Consider the following 20301-nt stretch of genomic DNA (forward strand, 5'->3'; position numbering starts at 1 on the left):
CCTTGCCAGGCATCCTGTTTTTTTTTCTCAACACAAGAAAAACCAACATCATTGTAAAGGCCTATAATAAAGCTCACTCAGTATATTTAAAAATATTCAAATGTTCTCTCTCTTGCATCCCGTGAAAATGGTCTGCTCGTCGTGTGCCCCTTTGTAACAGCCACTGTGCTGTAAGACAGAGAGAGAGAGAGAGAGAGCCCGCCCACAGAGGGGACACGCTGATGACGTCAGCTGATTGACAGGTCTGTCAGAGCGTGTCCGTACAGAACATGATTGATTGATAGGGGGCGGGGGTTAAAGCCTCTTTTTTTTTCATCCAATGGCGACTAGCCCACAGGTCCGTGGCGGTTTTTGTCGTCCTCGGTTTGTCTATTCGGTATGATACGGTGGATAGTTTACCGCTTGGAAAGCATCCTGGATACTCTCCTGGGAACGAACGGGTATGTGAGAATAACTACATGACGTGACTTGCCATTTTCAGACGCTTGTAAAAGTGAAAGAGTGATCGTTTGAAGCTTTCTAAAGGCTTTTTTTTAGGACGGTTTGGTATCGTTTCGTTGTGCAGACCCGTCGTTGGAAATGCGGGACGTTTCAGTTTGACAGCTCGAGCTAGCTAGTTAGCTACACAGCTGAGACAGTCTATAACGGGCAAATTTAGTCCTTGTGGCTTTTTCCCCAACACCAGAGCCCGCAATTCTACTATCTAGCCTTCTCATTTTCAGACAATAAGCACCGGCCAGGATTTTAATTTTGAAATGTGCGGTTTGCTGCTTGCGCCGGACACAATAAGTTAGCGTAGCTAGCTATGTCGCTAATATGCTATCTAAGGCTAGCAACTATTGACAGCTACTAGCCAGCGGTTACCATGCAGTCGGTTGTGATGTATGCGGCGTTCAAAACAACTGGGAACTGAGAGATCTCCGACTTTCAATGCGTTCAAAGCAACTGGGAACTGAGAGATCTCCGACTTTCAGTGCGTTCAAAGCAACTGGGAACTGAGAGATCTCCGACTTTCAGTGCGTTCAAAGCAACTGGGAACTGAGAGATCTCCGACTTTCAGTGCGTTCAAAGCAACTGGGAACTGAGAGATCTCCGACTTTCAGTGCGTTCAAAGCAACTGGGAACTGAGAGATCTCCGACTTTCAGTGCGTTCAAAGCAACTGGGAACTGAGAGATCTCCGACTTTCAGTGCGTTCAAAGCAACTGGGAACTGAGAGATCTCCGACTTTCAGTGCGTTCAAAACAACTGGGAAATCAGGGGGGGGGGGTCGATTTGAATGGGCCTTCATTCTAGGGCTCTGACTTTTCGACCTGAACTTCGCTGACGTTATGATTTGACCTCGTATTTTCCCGAGTTCACAGATGGGTTGAACACGTCAGTAGCCTTTGCCGAGTCCCCAAGAGAGCCTGCGATGCGACTTTCGCTTTTGGACGTTAAAGGGATACTTTTGAGATTTTGGCAAATTGGCCATTTATCTACTTCCACAGAGTCAGATGAACTCGTGGATACCATTTTATGTCTCTGTGTCCAGTATGAAATAAGTTAAGAGATTGTTTTGGGAGCCAATGCTAAATAGCGTTATCGCAATGAATGGAAGTCTGTGTATCTACTAGCATGCTAGCAGATACCCAAAGACTTAGTCATTGCGCTATCGCTGGTTAGCATTGGCTCCCAAAACTAACTTATTTCATACTGGACACAGAGACAACAATGTGTTAAGGTATCTGTTTAACAAGTGGACATTCCCTCTCAACTCTTCTACATTTACTGGATTGGTTGAGTGGTTGAAGAGAAGCGCCCCCAACAGTTAATTTTCTTCTCGAGACCAGTATGTTGGGGATCTAGTTTCAGTCATTTCTTTAACGCCTGCTATTGTTTAATAAGTTAGTTATGATGTGAGAAGAGTGGAAATTATTTAAAAAAAGTCATTTATTGGCAACATATTCGTTTAAACATATAGCTAGCTAGCAGATGACCATGTACAGAGCTTTCTTTCTGTACAGACACCCAACAAGATGATTATGTTTGCAAAAGTGTCAACACTTGTTTTATTATGTTTTCTGCAGGAACCAACAAACAGAAGCAACACCGACAGTTTCAACCATCTGATCTAGCTACAGCCAGACATCATGGACTATGTGTGACTCACTAGGATAAACTGAGCTGCCCCTGGGCCTGGTTAGCATTTGACTTCCTCCGATGAGGAGTGAGTCAGTCACTGTCCCCAACCGCACCTTGTTCTGCTGCCTGGAGTAGACCTACAGTCCGGGGACATGGCCAATCCACACCTGGCTAACCTGGCCTTTGCCTGGGAGAAGTACATGGACTGCCGAGTACAAGGAGCAGAGCTACAGGTAGGTCCAGTAGCAAGCCACAGCGTAGCTTTGGTCCAGGGCACTACGAAGCTAACGACCCGGACCAGAGCTGGCCACAACACAACTCCTATGGCACAAGATACTTTTTCTGTGGTTAAAAGTGTCATTCACGTTACAGCTGTTGCAGCCTGATTGTTGTTGTGGTTGTTGTGGTTAAAACTGTCATTCACGTTACAGCTGTTACAGCCTGATTGTTGTTGTGGTTGTTGTGGTTAAAAGTGTCATTCACGTTACAGCCTGGTTGTTGTGGTTAAAAGTGTCATTCACGTTACATCCTGGTTGTTGTTGTTGTTGTGGTTAAAAGTGTCATTCACTTTACAGCTGTTACAGCCTGATTGTTGTTGTGGTTGTTGTGGTTAAAAGTGTCATTCACGTTACAGCCTGGTTGTTGTTGTGGTTGTTGTGGTTAAAAGTGTCATTCACGTTACAGCCTGGTTGTTGTTGTTGTTGTGGTTAAAAGTGTCATTCACGTTACAGCCTGGTTGTTGTTGTTGTTTTGGTTAAAAGTGTCATTCACGTTACAGCTGTTACAGCCTGATTGTTGTTGTGGTTGTGGTTAAAAGTGTCATTCACGTTACAGCCTGGTTGTTGTTGTTGTTGTGGTTAAAAGTGTCATTCACGTTACAGCCTGGTTGTTGTTGTTGTGGTTAAAAGTGTCATTCACGTTACAGCCTGGTTGTTGTTGTTGTGGTTAAAAGTGTCATTCACGTTACAGCCTGGTTGTTGTTGTTGTTAAAAGTGTCATTCACGTTACAGCCTGGTTGTTTTGGTTAAAAGTGTCATTCACGTTACAGCTGTTACAGCCTGATTGTTGTTGTGGTTGTGGTTAAAAGTGTCATTCACGTTACAGCCTGGTTGTTGTTGTTGTGGTTAAAAGTGTCATTCACTTTACAGCTGTTACAGCCTGATTGTTGTTGTGGTTGTTGTGGTTAAAAGTGTCATTCACGTTACAGCCTGGTTGTTGTTGTGGTTGTTGTGGTTAAAAGTGTCATTCACGTTACAGCCTGGTTGTTGTTGTTGTTGTGGTTAAAAGTGTCATTCACGTTACAGCCTGGTTGTTGTTGTTGTTGTGGTTAAAAGTGTCATTCACGTTACAGCCTGGTTGTTGTTGTTGTTTTGGTTAAAAGTGTCATTCACGTTACAGCTGTTACAGCCTGATTGTTGTTGTGGTTGTGGTTAAAAGTGTCATTCACGTTACAGCCTGGTTGTTGTTGTTGTGGTTAAAAGTGTCATTCACGTTACAGCCTGGTTGTTGTTGTTGTTGTGGTTAAAAGTGTCATTCACGTTACAGCCTGGTTGTTGTTGTTGTGGTTAAAAGTGTCATTCACGTTACAGCCTGGTTGTTGTTGTTGTTAAAAGTGTCATTCACGTTACAGCCTGGTTGTTTTGGTTAAAAGTGTCATTCACGTTACAGCTGTTACAGCCTGATTGTTGTTGTGGTTGTGGTTAAAAGTGTCATTCACGTTACAGCCTGGTTGTTGTTGTTGTTGTGGTTAAAAGTGTCATTCACGTTACAGCCTGGTTGTTGTTGTTGTGGTTAAAAGTGTCATTCACGTTACAGCCTGGTTGTTGTTGTTGTGGTTAAAAGTGTCATTCACGTTACAGCCTGGTTGTTGTTGTTGTGGTTAAAAGTGTCATTCACGTTACAGCTGTTACAGCCTGATTGTTGTTGTGGTTAAAAGTGTCATTCACGTTACAGCCTGGTTGTTGTTGTTGTTGTGGTTAAAAGTGTCATTCACGTTACAGCCTGGTTGTTGTTGTTGTGGTTAAAAGTGTCATTCACGTTACAGCTGTTACAGCCTGATTGTTGTTGTGGTTAAAAGTGTCATTCACGTTACAGCCTGATTGTTGTGGTTGTTGTGGTTAAAAGTGTCATTCACGTTACAGCCTGGTTGTTGTTGTTGTTGTGGTTAAAAGTGTCATTCACGTTACAGCCTGGTTGTTGTTGTTGTGGTTAAAAGTGTCATTCACGTTACAGCTGTTACAGCCTGATTGTTGTTGTGGTTAAAAGTGTCATTCACGTTACAGCCTGGTTGTTGTTGTTGTTGTGGTTAAAAGTGTCATTCACGTTACAGCTGTTACAGCCTGATTGTTGTTGTGGTTAAAAGTGTCATTCACGTTACAGCCTGGTTGTTGTTGTTGTTGTGGTTAAAAGTGTCATTCACGTTACAGCCTGGTTGTTGTTGTTGTGGTTAAAAGTGTCATTCACGTTACAGCTGTTACAGCCTGATTGTTGTTGTTGTATGACTTTTTAAAAGTAGGTTTCTGTCAATGAATAAGTGAAATACACTACTGTAGATGTGGAAAATCCCTACTGCAGTATACTAGCCTAATATAGAGACATTGGCTCTAATGCACATGGATACCAGTAGTATAATGGCTTAATGGGCTGTTTGCTGCTATTCATTATACCACTGGTCATTACTTAACTGGGGTCCGGTAAGCCACATGGTCTACTTTGTAGATTTTTCCGGTAAGGAGATTAGACCAACTCAGGAGTATAAGAATGGTGATCGTTCATCACAGGATTACGCTGATCGAGGAAAACATTTGTGGGGAAACATCTGTTTCGGCTTGCCCCTAGGTGCACAGCCCGTCTGCTTGCCCCTAGGTGCACGGCCCGTCTGCTTGCCCCTAGGTGCACGGCCCGTCTGCTTGCCCCTAGGTGCACGGCCCGTCTGCTTGCCCCTAGGTGCACGGCCCGTCTGCTTGCCCCTAGGTGCACGGCCCGTCTGCTTGCCCCTAGGTGCACGGCCCGTCTGCTTGCCCCTAGGTGCACGGCCCGTCTGCTTGCCCCTAGGTGCACGGCCCGTCTGCTTGCCCCTAGGTGCACGGCCCGTCTGCTTGCCCCTAGGTGCACGGCCCGTCTGCTTGCCCCTAGGTGCACGGCCCGTCTGCTTGCCCCTAGGTGCACGGCCCGTCTGCTTGCCCCTAGGTGCACGGCCCGTCTGCTTGCCCCTAGGTGCACGGCCCGTCTGCTTGCCCCTAGGTGCCCGGCCCGTCTGCTTGCCCCTAGGTGCCCGGCCCGTCTGCTTGCCCCTAGGTGCCCGGCCCGTCTGCTTGCCCCTAGGTGCCCGGCCCGTCTGCTTGCCCCTAGGTGCCCGGCCCGTCTGCTTGCCCCTAGGTGCCCGGCCCGTCTGCTTGCCCCTAGGTGCACGGCCCGTCTGCTTGCCCCCCGGGAATTCAAGCCCAACGCTCTAACCACTAGGCAACCTGCCACCCCAACGCTCTAACCACTAGGCTACCTGCCACCCAACGCTCTAACCACTAGGCTACCTGCCACCCAACGCTCTAACCACTAGGCTACCTGCCTCCCCAATGCTCTAACCACTAGGCTACCTGCCTCCCCAATGCTCTAACCACTAGGCTACCTGCCACCCCAATGCTCTAACCACTAGGCTACCTGCCACCCAATGCTCTAACCACTAGGCTACCTGCCTCCCCAACGCTCTAACCACTAGGCTACCTGCCTCCCCAATGCTCTAACCACTAGGCTACCTGCCTCCCCAATGCTCTAACCACTAGGCTACCTGCCACCCGTATGCTCTAACCACTAGGCTACCTGCCACCCGTATGGCAAAGAGGCTAGCCTGTGTGTTAATATGGGAGATCTCTTCTGTGCCACATCATCACTGCTATACAGACTAGTTTAGAGGACTATAGACTAGTGCAGCCTGTGTTAATATAGAAGGTCTCTTCTTCTATACAGACTAGTTTAGAGGACTATAGACTAGTGCAGCCTGTGTTAATATAGAAGGTCTCTTCTTCAATACAGACTAGTTTAGAGGACTATAGACTAGTGCAGCCTGTGTTAATATAGAAGGTCTCTTCTTCTATACAGACTAGTTTAGAGGACTATAGACTAGTGCAGCCTGTGTTAATATAGAAGGTCTCTTCTGTGCCACATCATCACTGCTATACAGACTAGTTTAGAGGACTATAGACTAGTGCAGCCTGTGTTAATATAGAAGGTCTCTTCTGTGCCACATCATCACTGCTATACAGACTAGTTTAGACTACTTGAAGTCTGGATTTACTTGTGATGTGGCTGTGGTCTGGTGTGGATGCCAAGTGGTAGTTCACTAAAACCTCAATCATGTCTTTCTAAATGGGAACTGAGTAGGTCAGAGGCTGTGTGTGTGTTGACTGGTCTGTTTAATCTTGTGCTGAGCGATTAACTAAAATGTATTTTTTTTCTCCCTGGTTATTAAACAACTAGATGACCGTTCGTTCTTGACCTGATTTGTAGATGAACCATGTGGGACGCTGGGCTGAAGAGAGTTGTAGTTTTTATTAAGTAAAATAATATTCAACCTCATTCAGGCAGAAACGTGGTAATTAACTACAATGGCCATAATCCACTGTGACGGTTCTTTCTGGTTTGGACGGAGATGGATACACTTTTACACCTGCTAATTTAGTTTAGAAACAAAGTGCATTTACCTTATGAGAGAAGAATGTACGCAACACAACAAGAGCGAGGGATAGAGATAGTTTGTGGAAGTATACCTTATCTACTCTGATAAACAAGTACAATGATTTAGTCAGTCAGCTCTGCAGCATACTTAGGCAGACTAGCCACAGACAGAGGGGGCCACAGGCAGTACAGTATGAGGACAACATTGTCTGGCTGTTACTGCCTGAGTAGAGATGAATGTTGAAAAATAAATCAATATTGTATTATTTCATAGTAATTTCCTATTTTTCTATTGATCTCTACCCAATGTGAACCTAACAGTTTGTTTTGGCAATTGAATGTTTACAATTGTTGGTCATGGAAATTTAATTAAAAGTAATGTATAATTAATAGAAAAGTCATTAAATTCCATCTTTCAAAAGTGTGTTTGAAGCCTGGTTTTAACTGATAGACAAGCCAGCATGAGACGGACGGAGGAGCTGTGAGTTACAGCATAGTTGATTAGGTGGGTGTGAGTGTTAACCACAGCTTGCCTGCTGGGTGTCTGTCTGGCCAAGAATACGAAGCACAGGGCTTTTTCTCAGTTACTAGACTGAGCCCAGCCTGAAGGGCCTGAGTAAAATAGTAACTACCAAACTGAGCTGTCTGTTTTGGAGGAAGTTGTTTAGTTCTGACCTCTCCCAGGCCACCACTACACCATATAAACTGATGGCACCTCCCTCCTCTCACTGGTGTATCTGGCTGGTTCTTCTGACCTCTCCCAGGCCTATCTGTTGTGTTCCAACTCCACCTCCCCCTCTCTTTCTGGTACCTCTCACCCCATGACCGTGAGTCTTCAACAGAGAGATCACCAGACTCCGATTAGTCTGCTCAACCACCAGAGTAAAGCCTGGGATTGGACTGCAGAGCCACTGATCTCAGATCAGGTCCCCTGTTGTCCATTTTAATCCTATTCATTATGATCAGAAGGCAAAAGCTGACCCCAGTTCACAACTGCCTTATGAATCCGGGCCCTATCCTGGATATTCACAGCATTGCGTATTCCGTGGACTCGTAGCGCTCTGCTCTGAGTCATACTGAGCCTTAATAGTGCTTTTTTGTCAAGGGGGAAGTCACAAGATCACTTGTTTCTATGGAGATATACTGGGTCTTCTAACAATGACCTAGTTACTGTAGGCTTCAGAAAGGAGACGAGGTATCCTCCATTCAAATACAAGCTATTTGTATGGTGTCCTCTGCTCCTTCTGTAAAAGCATTGATGTATCACTTAGGCTCGTAGCTGAAGCTCTAGTTGTGTTCAAATTAAGCCATGGTCCTCACTCCTCTGACTATGAGTAGTTCGTGGTGTGGTAACCAACAGGTCTGGGATGATTCTGGGGTAGGTGTTTTGAAAAGCGGAGAGGATTTTTTTTTTCTTTCTTTCTTCCATTGGATATTAAAAGCCAATTCACCATTGGTGTAAGTTGTCCTCTCTCGTCTCTCCCTCATCGACTGCTCTTCTCTCTGGAGAGAGGAGAGAAGAGGAGCAGTCAAGGAGGGAGAGAGAAGTGACAAGATGGCGCCTACAGACACGGTTGCCCTGTTTTCTAGCTCCTATCCAACTTTGCAGTATGTTTTTTTTGTGTGTGTTATTTCTTACATTATGAACGTTTCTAGTATTATTACCTACAGCCATAAATAGCTTTGACATGAGATTGGCAGTCACTCGCCATAAATAGCTTTGACATGAGATTGGCAGTCACTCGCCATAAATAGCTTTGACATGAGATTGGCAGTCACTCGCCATAAATAGCTTTGACATGAGATTGGCAGTCACTCGCCATAAATAGCTTTGACATGAGATTGGCAGTCACTCGCCATAAATAGCTTTGACATGAGATTGGCAGTCACTCGCCATAAATAGCTTTGACATGAGATTGGCAGTCACTCGCCATAAATAGCTTTGACATGAGATTGGCAGTCACTCGCCATAAATAGCTTTGACATGAGATTGGCAGTCACTCGCCATAAATAGCTTTGACATGAGATTGGCAGTCACTCGCCATAAATAGCTTTGACATGAGATTGGCAGTCACTCGCCATAAATAGCTTTGACATGAGATTGGCAGTCACTCGCCATAAATAGCTTTGACATGAGATTGGCAGTCACTCGCCATAAATAGCTTTGACATGAGATTGGCAGTCACTCGCCATAAATAGCTTTGACATGAGATTGGCAGTCACTCGCTATAAATGTGACCTCGTTCATCCCAGGTGCTATACCATAAAGTCGACGCCAGAGATGAGAAATGAGTTTGTAGTCAGGCTCAGGCAGCGAGCAAACCATCCACCACGTCGGAGTATATTACTCGCTAACGTTCAGTCCCAGGACAATAAAGTAGGTGAGCTCAGGACGAGGATCTCCTTCCAGAGAGACATACTCTCTTATACAGAATCATGGCTTTCTCCAGATATATTATCTAGGGTTGTAAATTGCCAGGGACCTCACAATACGATGCTTAGGTGCCGATACACCCGTGGTAAGGACTGTTCAATGTTGGTTTGACCAATCTGAGCTCCAAGACTGTTTTGATCACTCGGACTGAGAAATGTTCCAGGTGGCCTCTGGGAATAGTATCGACATATACACGGACTGTGTCTGGGTTCACCAGGAAGTGCATAGAAGATGTACCTACTGTGACGATGAGAACTTATCCAAACCAAAAACCGTGGATAGATGGCAGCATTTGTGTGAAGCTGAATGCGAGAACCACCACATTTATCCACAGCAAGGTGACTGGGAACATGGACGTGTGCAAACAGACCAGCTTTGACCTCCAAGGCCATCGGGGGCAAAACGACAGTACAGGGACAATTTGGAGTCACAATTCAACAGCTCAAACACGAAACGCATGTGGAAGGGACTCCAAACAATCCCAGATTCAGAAAGGGAAAGTCATCCACGTCGCAGACACCAACGCCTCACTCCTGACAAGCTACAAACCTTCTCCCGCAAATTAATTACTTAAAAATCATACAATGTAATTTTCTGGATTTCTGTTTTAGATTCCGTCTCTCACAGTTGAAGTGTACCTATGATAAAAATGACAGACCTCTACATCCTTTGTAAGTAGGAAAACCTGCCGATTTTGCAGGTCATCAAATACTTGTTCTCCCCACTGTATATGGGGCTTTGGTGACAAAACGGATGGCACTGTGATAAACTGCATCCAATTTGCTGAGTAGAGTGTTGGAGGCTATTTTGTAAATGACATCGCTGAATTCAAGGATCTGTAGGATAGTCAGTTTTACGAGGGTATGTTTGGCAGCATAAGTGAATGATGCTTTGTTGTGAAATAAGGAGCTGATTCTAGATTTAATTTAGGATTGGAGATGCTTAATGTGAGTCTGGAAGGAGAGTTTACAGTCTAACCAGACACCTAGGTATTTGTGGTTGTCCACATATTCTATGTCGGAACGATTCAGAGTAGTGATGCTCGACGGGCGGGCAGGTAGCAATCGATTGAAGAGCATGCATTTAGTTTTACTTGTATTTAAGAGCAGGTGCAGATCACGGAAGGAGAGTTGTAAGGCATTGAAGCTCGTCTGGAGGTTTAGTTAATAACAGTGTCCAAAGAAGGGCCAGAAGTATACAGAATGATGTCGTCTGCATAGAGGTGGATCAAGGAATCACCCGCAGCAAGCCTGAGAACCCTGTGGCACCCCCATAGAGACTACCAGAGGTCTGGACAACAGGCCCTCCAATTTGACATACTTAACTCTAGAAGTAGTTGGTGAACCAGGGGAGGCAGTAATTTGAGAAACCAAAGCTGTTGATTCTGCCGATAAGAATGCGGTGATTGAGTCGAAAGCCTTGGCCAGGTCAATGAAAACGGCTGCACAGTATTGTCTTTTATCGATGGCGGTTATGATATCGTTTAGGACCTTGAGCGTGGCTGAGGTGCACCCGTGACCAGCTCGGAAACCAGATTGCATAGCGGAGAAGGTACGGTGGGATTCTAAATCATCGGTGATCTGTTTGTTCACTTGGCTTTCGAAGACTTTAGATGGTTATAGGTCTGTAGTAGTTTGGGTCTAGAGTGTCACCCCCTTTGAAGAGGGGGATGACCGCGGCAGCTTTTTTGGGGAATCTCAGACGACACGAAAGATGTTGAACAGGCTAGAAATAGGGGTTGCATCAATTGCGGCGGATAATTTTTAGAAAGAGGGTCCAGATTATATAGCCCGGCTGATTTGTAGGGGTCCAGATTTTGCAGCTCTTTCTGAACATCAGCCAACTGGATTTGGGTGAAGGAGAAATGGGGGAGGCTTGGGTAATTTGCTGTGGGGGTGCAGGGCAGTTGACCGGGGTAGGGGTAGCCAGGTGGAAAGCATGGCAAGCTGAAGAAAAATGCTTATTGAAATTCTCTATCATCCTTGACATGTTTCTACCACTTGATTGAAGTCCATCTGTGGTAAATTCAAATGATTGGAAATTATTTGGAAAGACACACCTGTCTATATAAGGTCCCACAGTTCAGTGCATGTCAGAGCAAAAATCTGGGGGTAGGGTACCAAAAACTCTCTACAGGATTGAAGTTCCCCAAGATCACATTGACCTCCGTCATTCTTAAATGGAAGAAGTTTGGAACAACCAAGACTCTTCCTAGACCTGGCCGCCCAGCCAAACTGAGCAATCTGGGGAGAATGATCTTGGTCAGGGAGATTACCAAGAAGTCAATGGTCACTCTAACAGAGCTCCAGAGTTCCTCTGTGCAGATGGGAGAACCTTCCAGAAGGACAACCATCTCTGCAGCACTCCACCAATCAGTACTTTATGGTAGAGTGACCAGACGGATGCCACTCCTCAGTAAAAGGCACATGACAGCCCAGCTTGGAGTTTGCCAAAAGGCACCTGAAGACTCTCGGACCATGAGAAAGAGGATGATCTAGTCTGATGATACCAAGTTTGAACTATGGCCTGAATGCCAAGTGTCACATCTAGAGGAAACCTGGCACCATCCCTAGAGTGAAGCATGGTGGTGGCAACATGCTGTGGGGATGTTTTTCAGCGGCAGGGACTGGGAGACTAGTCTTGATGAAAGCAAAGATGAATGGAGCAAGGTAAAGAGATGAGATGAACCTGCTCCAGAGCACTCAGGACCTCAGACTGGGGAGAAAGTTCACCTTCAAACAGGACAATGACCATAAGCACACAGCCAAGACAACGCAGGAGTGGCTTCGGGACAAGTCTCTGAATATCCTTGAGTTGCCCAGCCAGAGTACTGAGTAAAGGGTCTGAATACTTGTGATTTATTTATTCATTTTTGTAAATGAGCAAACCTTTCTAGTTTTTGCTTTGTCATTATGGGGTGTAGACTGAGGGGGGGAAGAAGAGTTCATTCAATTTAGAATAAGGCTGTAACGTAACAAAATGTGGAAAAGGTCAAGGGGGGGTCTGAATACTTTCAGAATGCTCTGTATATGTACAGCACATTTATATTCCGGACTCTGACGTTGCTCATTCTGATATGTCTTGATTTCTTGCTCTTTTTTTTAACTCTCTTGGATGAGGTATTTGTAGATACTGCTGCGTTGTCTGCGCTAGAAACTTTACATAACAACTGCATAACTGCATGCGACCAATAAACTTTTTGGATTTGAAGTGAGGACAACATGCATTAAAGCAAATGAGCTTCAATATCAGTCAGTGTCTTTTGTGAAATTGGGGTCAGTCAGGTGTTTGGAGGGCCACTCCGCCCCCTCTGGTATGACAGGGTTCAGAATGACTACTACTACTCATGTCCCCAGTTGCCATGGAGACCCCCCCCCTCCACCGTGTACAACAGAGTAGCAGCAGCTGCCTCAGTCTGTTCTCTCTTCTGAGATATTATCGTGGCTCTGTTTAATGACAGGCTGGGTAACATCATCTGTGTGCCTCTCTCATGCACACAGCAGTCCACACACTGGGTGTAATGACAGTGTTTGTAGCATCTTCCTCTCTTGGTATAATTAATCTAGTTTCATCCCTGCTGCTGCAGCTCTCTCTCCTCCCCCTCTAACTCACCTGATAACAAACAGCCCTCTCACTCACCTGATAACAAACAGCTCTCTCTCTCACTCACCTGATAACAAACAGCTCTCTCTCTCACTCACCTGATAACAAACAGCTCTCTCTCTCACTCACCTGATAACAAACAGCTCTCTCTCTCACTCACCTGATAAAACAGCTCTCTCTCCTCTCTCTCTCACTCACCTGATAACAAACAGCTCTCTCTCCTCCCCCTCTAACTCACCTGATAACAAACAGCTCTCTCACTCACCTGATAACAAACAGCTCTCTCTCCTCTCTCACTCACCTGATAAACAGCTCTCTCTCCTCTCTCTCACCTGATAAACAGCTCTCTCTCCTCTCTCTCACCTGATAACAAACAGCTCTCTCCTCCCCCTCTAACTCACCTGATAACAAACAGCTCTCTCTCCTCCCCCTTTAACTCACCTGATAACAGACAGCTTTCTCTCTCTCTCTCTCTCTCTCTCTCTCTCTCTCTCTCTCTCTCTCTCTCTCTCTCTCTCTCTCTCTCTCTCTCTCTCTTCTCTCTTCTCTCTTCTCTCTTCTCTCTTCTCTCTTCTCTCTCTCTCTCTCTCTCTCTGATGACAGACAGCGCTCTCTCTCTCTCTCTCTCTCTCCTCTCTGATGACAGACAGCTCTCTCTCTCTCTCTCTCTCTCTCCTCTCTGATGACAGACAGCTCTCTCTCTCTCTCCTCTCTGATGACAGACAGCTCTCTCTCTCTCTCTCTCTCTCTCCTCTCTGATGACAGACAGCTCTCTCTCTCTCTCTCTCTCTCTCTCTCTCCTCTCTGATGACAGACAGCTCTCTCTCTCTCTCTCTCTCTCTCTCTCTCTCTCTGATGACAGACAGCTCTCTCTCTCTCTCTCTCTCTCTCCTCTCTGATGACAGACAGCTCTCTCTCTCTCTCTCTCTCTCTCCTCTCTGGTGACAGACAGCTCTCTTTCCTCTCTCTCTGGTGACAGACAGCCCTCTTTCCTCTCTCTCTGGTGACAGACAGCCCTCTCTCTCCTGTACTCGATCTCTCACCTGATAGCAAGCAGAGCTGTGCTGATCTCCTCATGTCTCTATATGTCTCTGCCTCAGTGGATCAGTGGCCCGGGATAACAGCTGAATCAACATGATTCAGTCCCAGTCTGTCTAGTTATCTGTCCTGTGAGGGCTTCCCTGGTGTATTTAACTAGAGACCCTCCCTATTGGTCTGGTGCTTGTACTGCAGAGGGCTACGATTTATTATTTGTGTGTGTGTGTGCGTGCGTGTGCTCGACAACCCTGCAATTCTCTTCTCTCTGTTGTGCTGATGTCAGGGGTTTCCATAGTTACCCAGCTGTGTGATGGAGACGCACGGTGGCAGGCCGCTCCACCCACACAGACTCTGCATCTGTCTCAAATCAAATGTTCAAATCAAATGTTCTTTGTCACATGCTTCATAAACAACAGGTGTAGACTAACAGTGAAATGCTCCCTGGCTGGTCGTAAACAACAGGTGTAGACTAACAGTGAAATGCTCCCTGGCTGGTCGTAAACAACAGGTGTAGACTAACAGTGAAATGCTCCCTGGCTGGTCGTAAACAACAGGTGTAGACTAACAGGGAAATGCTCCCTGGCTGGTCGTAAACAACAGGTGTAGACTAACAGTGAATCATTAATTCATAGTATTAATAGTTCATATTCAGATCTACCTCAATTACCTGGTACCCCTGCACGTCGTCTTAGTACTGGTACTCCCTGTATATAACCATGTTATTACCTCCCTGTATATAGCCATGTTATTACCTCACTGTATATAACCATGTTATTACCTGGTACTCCCTGTATATAGCCACGTCATTACCTCCCTGTATATAGCCACGTCATTACCTCCCTGTATATAGCCGTGTAGTTATTTGACTGGGTCAGGAAGGGTTGAAAATGTCAGTGAAGACACTTGCCAGCTGGTCAGTGCTCTGAGTCCTCGCCCTGGTAATCCGTCTGGCCCTGCTGCTTTGTGAATGTTGACCTGTTTCAAGGTCTTACTCACAGCAGCTATGGAGAGCATGATCACAGTCGTTTGTCTGTAGCCGTGTCTCTGTCTGTCTCTCATAGACTATGCAGTATCTGTAACCTGTCTGTCTCTGTCTCTGGTCCCTGTTCTCAGCTGATGACTAGTTCATGTCCTGTCTGTCTCTGGTCCCTGTTCTCAGCTGATGACTAGTTCATGTCCTGTCTGTCTCTGGTCCCTGTTCTCAGCTGATGACTAGTTCATGTCCTGTCTGTCTCTGGTCCCTGTTCTCAGCTGATGATTAGTTCATGTCCTGTCTGTCTCTGGTCCCTGTTCTCAGCTGATGACTAGTTCATGTCCTGTCTGTCTCTGGTCCCTGTTCTCAGCTGATGACTAGTTCATGTCCTGTCTGTCCATTCGTACTATGCAGGTCAGGATGCCAGTGACCTTACAGGCGACATCATGATCACATCATGAGGTTGATTGTAACCTGGTATTCTCCTCTCTGTCCCAACAACACATGCCAGTTCAGTAGAGACTCCAGCCTGGTAGTACAGAACACGGTGTGTCTCACAACAAAACGGCATCAATCATTCAGAAGCTGCAAACAGATGGTGTTTCAGGATCAGCTTTGGGACAGATTCCAGTATCATGGCAGAAGCTGCAAACAGATGGTGTTTCAGGATCAGCTTTGGGACAGAGTCCAGTATCATGGCAGAAGCTGCAAAACAGATGGTGTTTCAGGATCAGCTTTGGGACAGATTACAGTATCATGGCAGAAGCTGCAAAACAGATGGTGTTTCAGGATCAGCTTCGGGACAGATTCCAGTATAATGGCAGAAGCTGCAAACAGATGGTGTTTCAGGATCAGCTTTGGGACAGATTCCACTATCATGGCAGAAGCTGCAAACAGATGGTGTTTCAGGATCAGCTTTGGGACAGATTCCAGTATCATGGCAGAAGCTGCAAAACAGATGGTGTTTCAGGATCAGCTTTGGGACAGATTCCAGTATCATGGCAGAAGCTGCAAAACAGATGGTGTTTCAGGATCAGCTTTGGGACAGATTCCACTATCATGGCAGAAGCTGCAAACAGATGGTGTTTCAGGATCAGCTTTGGGACAGATTCCAGTATCATGGCAGAAGCTGCAAACAGATGGTGTTTCAGGATCAGCTTTGGGACAGAGTCCAGTATCATGGCAGAAGCTGCAAAACAGATGGTGTTTCAGGATCAGCTTTGGGACAGATTACAGTATCATGGCAGAAGTTAAATGATTTGAAAAGAAGTAGGAAACATCTTTCACGTTAAGCTTCAGTAGTGAGGCTTCAGTGGCCAAATGTTTAGGTGACTTCCCTGATACACAGAACAGGAGGCATCAAATATAGGTCTCTCCTATGATCAGGACAGGAGGCATCAAATGTACGTCTCTCCTATGATCAGGACAGGAGGTGTATCGAATGTAGGACAGTCCTATGTTCAGGACAGGAGGCGTCAAATGTTGTCAGTCTGTCTGGCTGTAGTAGGAACACCCCTACACGCGGTACCGCGTCGTTAGGTAGTGTTTTGGCACTCTCTGGTACAGAGTCGTTAGGTAGTGTTTTGGCACTCTCTGGTACAGAGTCGTTAGGTAGTGTTTTGGCACTCTCTGGTACAGAGTCGTTAGGTAGTGTTTTGGCACTCTCTGGTACAGAGTCGTTAGGTAAATCAAATCAAATCAAATTTATTTATATAGCCCTTCGTACATCAGCTGATATCTCAAAGTGCTGTACAGAAACCCAGCCTAAAACCCCAAACAGCAAACAATGCAGGTGTAAAAGCACGGTGGCTAGGAAAAACTCCCTAGAAAGGCCAAAACCTAGGAAGAAACCTAGAGAGGAACCAGGCTATGTGGGGTGGCCAGTCCTCTTCTGGCTGTGCCGGGTAGAGATTATAACAGAACATGGCCAAGATGTTCAAATGTTCATAAATGACCAGCATGGTCGAATAATAATAAGGCAGAACAGTTGAAACTGGAGCAGCAGCATGGCCAGGTGGACTGGGGACAGCAAGGAGTCATCATGTCAGGTAGTCCTGGGGCACGGTCCTAGGGCTCAGGTCCTCCGAGAGAGAGAAAGAAAGAGAGAATTAGAGAGAGCATATGTGGGGTGGCCAGTCCTCTTCTGGCTGTGCCGGGTGGAGATTATAACAGAACGTGGCCAAGATGTTCAAATGTTCATAAATGACCAGCATGGTTGAATAATAGTAAGGCAGAACAGTTGAAACTGGAGCAGCAGCATGGCCAGGTGGACTGGGGACAGCAAGGAGTCATCATGTCAGGTAGTCCTGGGGCATGGTCCTAGGGCTCAGGTCCTCCGAGAGAGAGAAAGAGAGGAGAGAATTAGAGAACGCACACTTAGATTCACACAGGACACCGAAAAGGACAGGAGAAGGTACTCCAGATATAACAAACTGACCCTAGCCCCCCGGTAGTGTTTTGGCTCTGCACCAGAACAGCACCGAGACACTGTGTTATGAGTAATCCTGTGATTTACTTCTGTTTCACTATGACACGGCTCTACGCTGACATCTGTGACTCGTATCAGGAAACTAGGCGTATGTCACAAGGCACGACTTCACAGGAGAGCTGCTTGAAGATTATTTTTTTAAATATATTTTATTTTTATCAAAATGTTATCCATTTTTTTGGGGGGGGGCAGAAATGTCTTCTGGAACACGTGAACTTTCATGTGCCTTAATAACAAACTTGTATGCCATCTGTAAATATGAATATAATTATTAAATCAGGAGCCTAGTTGGTTAAGCCACAGAAAGTCAACAACCTTCCCACCAGCCATGATTGGCTGAGATGATGAGTTGGCTGGACATGGTGAGAGAGGGGTTGGAACTGGTCTGCCATGTAGCTTCTATGGTTTTTCGCTGGTCAGTCTGTTGGTAATCCTGTCGGATGCTAGCTTCGTGTCTTAAGCTAAACACCTGTTGAATATGGCCGGTGTCAGTAAACGTCGGCAAAGAAACGTAATGACATTTTTGCCTTCAGAGCTGGTTAGGCTGTTTTCATGTTATCCAGAGGTAAACCAATCATCAGCCAGAGAGTCAAGTGTTCATTCTGAACGGACCCGAGAGCGAAACGAGATGGGTGGGGCTAAAGCTTAACAGGGCGTGAACGATGCTGAATGGGTGGGGCTAAAGCTTAACAGGGCGTGAACGATGCTGAATGGGTGTAGATAAAGAGGAGCTCTTCACTAGATACCGAAATATTCACAGGCCATTTTCTCAAAAGTGAAATTACAAGTTGATCAACTTTCAAAGCAGAATTACTTTCCTCAACTGTAGTGTTTGATGTACAATTTTCTAGCTCAGAGTCTCTACTTTTATCTAATGTAAAAAAAAAACACAATTTCAAATGTTGCTACATAAGGCTGAATCCAGGTGGTGGGCCACGTTTTTTTAACAAGGAGCACTCTAGACAGGAAGTGATTAGCTTGTTCTACTGTAATCAATTACTCCCATCGATATTGTATAGAAATAAATGGAACCAGGACAGTAACCGTGGCAATGCGTACTGTTTGCGTTCTTCTAAAGGACAAACCTAATTGAAACTAGAGTTTACGACATATATGAGTGGATAAATTACATCCTGTAGTATCCGTTCATCTCCTTATAGGACAATGTTTACGGTAGATGACCAATACAAAGAATGAAACGCTTTTTAATGACTGGATCATTTCAACGAATCATCACCTCACGAGTAGTTCTCCTAAGTAACGGGTTTGGCTTTCATTTGAGTGATAGCTAGACTGTCTAATCCACGGTTTGGATTCTGGCCAGCGACTTTTCTAAAGAGAGCTGTGCACCACTCCAGCCGACGCTTGGCATGGTGATCTTAGACTTGTGTGCAGCTGCTCGGCCATGGAAACCCATTTCATGAAGCTCTTGACTAACAGTTATTGTACTGACGTTGCTTCCAGAGTCAGTTTGGAACTCGGTACTGAGTGTTGCAACCGAGGACAGACAATTTTTTTACACGCTTCAGCACGTTCAGGTCCCATTCTGTGAGTTTGTGTGGCCTACCACTTCACGGCTGAGCCGTTGATGCTCCTAGATGTTTCCACTTAACAATAACAGCACTCACAGTTTACCGGGGGGCAGCTCTAGCAGGGCGGACATTGGATTAACTGACATGTTGGGAAGGTGGCATCCTATGACAGTGCCACGTTAAAAGTCACTGAGCTCTTCAGTAAGGTCATTATACTGCCAATGTTTGTCTATGGAGATTGCATGGGCAGTGTGCTCCGGTTTTATACACCTGTCAGCAACGGATGTGGCTGAAATAACTGAATCCACTCATACCTACAGTTCCTTCAGGAAGTATTGGTACGTTCTCTCTAGCCAACAGAGACCATGTGGGTAGACTACAGTTCCTTCAGGAACTATTGGTACGTTCTCTCTAGCCAACAGAGACAATGTGGGTAGACTACAGTTCCTTCAGGAAGTATTGGTATGTTCTCTCTAGCCAACAGAGACAGTGTGGGTAGACTACAGTTCCTTCAGGAAGTATTGGTACGTTCTCTCTAGCCAACAGAGACAATGTGGGTAGACTACAGTTCCTTCAGGAAGTATTGGTACGTTCTCTCTAGCCAACAGAGACAATGTGGGTAGACTACAGTTCCTTCAGGAAGTATTGGTACGTTCTCTCTAGCCAACAGAGACAGTGTGGGTAGGTAGATTACAGTTCCTTCAGGAAGTATTGGTACGTTCTCTCTAGCCAACAGAGACAGTGTGGGTAGGTAGACTACAGTTCCTTCAGGAAGTATTGGTACGTTCTCTCTAGCCAACAGAGACAGTGTGGGTAGGTAGACTACAGTTCCTTCAGGAAGTATTTGTACGTTCTTTCTAGCCAACAGAGACAGTGTGGGTAGACTACAGTTCCTTCAGGAAGTATTGGTACGTTCTCTCTAGCCAACAGAGACAGTGTGGGTAGACTACAGTTCCTTCAGGAAGTATTGGTACGTTCTCTCTAGCCAACAGAGACAGTGTGGGTAGGTAGACTACAGTTCCTTCAGGAAGTATTCACACCCCTTGACTTATTCTACATGTTGTGTTAGTCTGAATTCAAAATGGATTAAATAGATTTTTTTTCTGACCCATCTTTACTCAATACCCCATAATGACAAAATGAAAACATATTTAGATTTTTATTGTTAATGAAATGCTGAAATATCTCAGACCTCTGAGTCAATACTTTTTGGAAGCGTATTTGGCTGTGGTTACAGCTGTTAGTCTGGGTAAGAGCTTTCCACACCTGGATTGTGCAAAATTAGCCTATTTTAAAAATTCTTCAAGCTCTGTCAAATTGGTTGTTAATCATTTTAATGTCTTGCCATAGATTTTCAAGTAGATTAAGTCGAAACTGTAACTCTGCCACTCAAACATACACTGTCTTCTTAGTTTGCAACTCCAGTGTAGATGTGGCCTT

At 45.5% G+C, this 20301-nt stretch overlaps 1 protein-coding gene across 1 annotated transcript in view; it reads left to right on the forward strand.

The window, feature by feature from the left end:
• Positions 1-325: 325 nt before the first annotated feature.
• The window catches only part of lyst (lysosomal trafficking regulator), a 245382-nt gene continuing 225406 nt past the window's right edge, over positions 326-20301 (forward strand). Inside the window, 2 exon segments of the mRNA XM_046368397.1 lie at positions 326-440; positions 2068-2355. Of these exon segments, the coding sequence (XP_046224353.1) occupies positions 2275-2355 (81 nt within the window). The 5' untranslated portion in view covers positions 326-440; positions 2068-2274.

This window comes from Oncorhynchus gorbuscha, linkage group LG11, assembly GCF_021184085.1.
Source record: "Oncorhynchus gorbuscha isolate QuinsamMale2020 ecotype Even-year linkage group LG11, OgorEven_v1.0, whole genome shotgun sequence".
Taxonomy (NCBI): domain Eukaryota; kingdom Metazoa; phylum Chordata; class Actinopteri; order Salmoniformes; family Salmonidae; genus Oncorhynchus; species Oncorhynchus gorbuscha.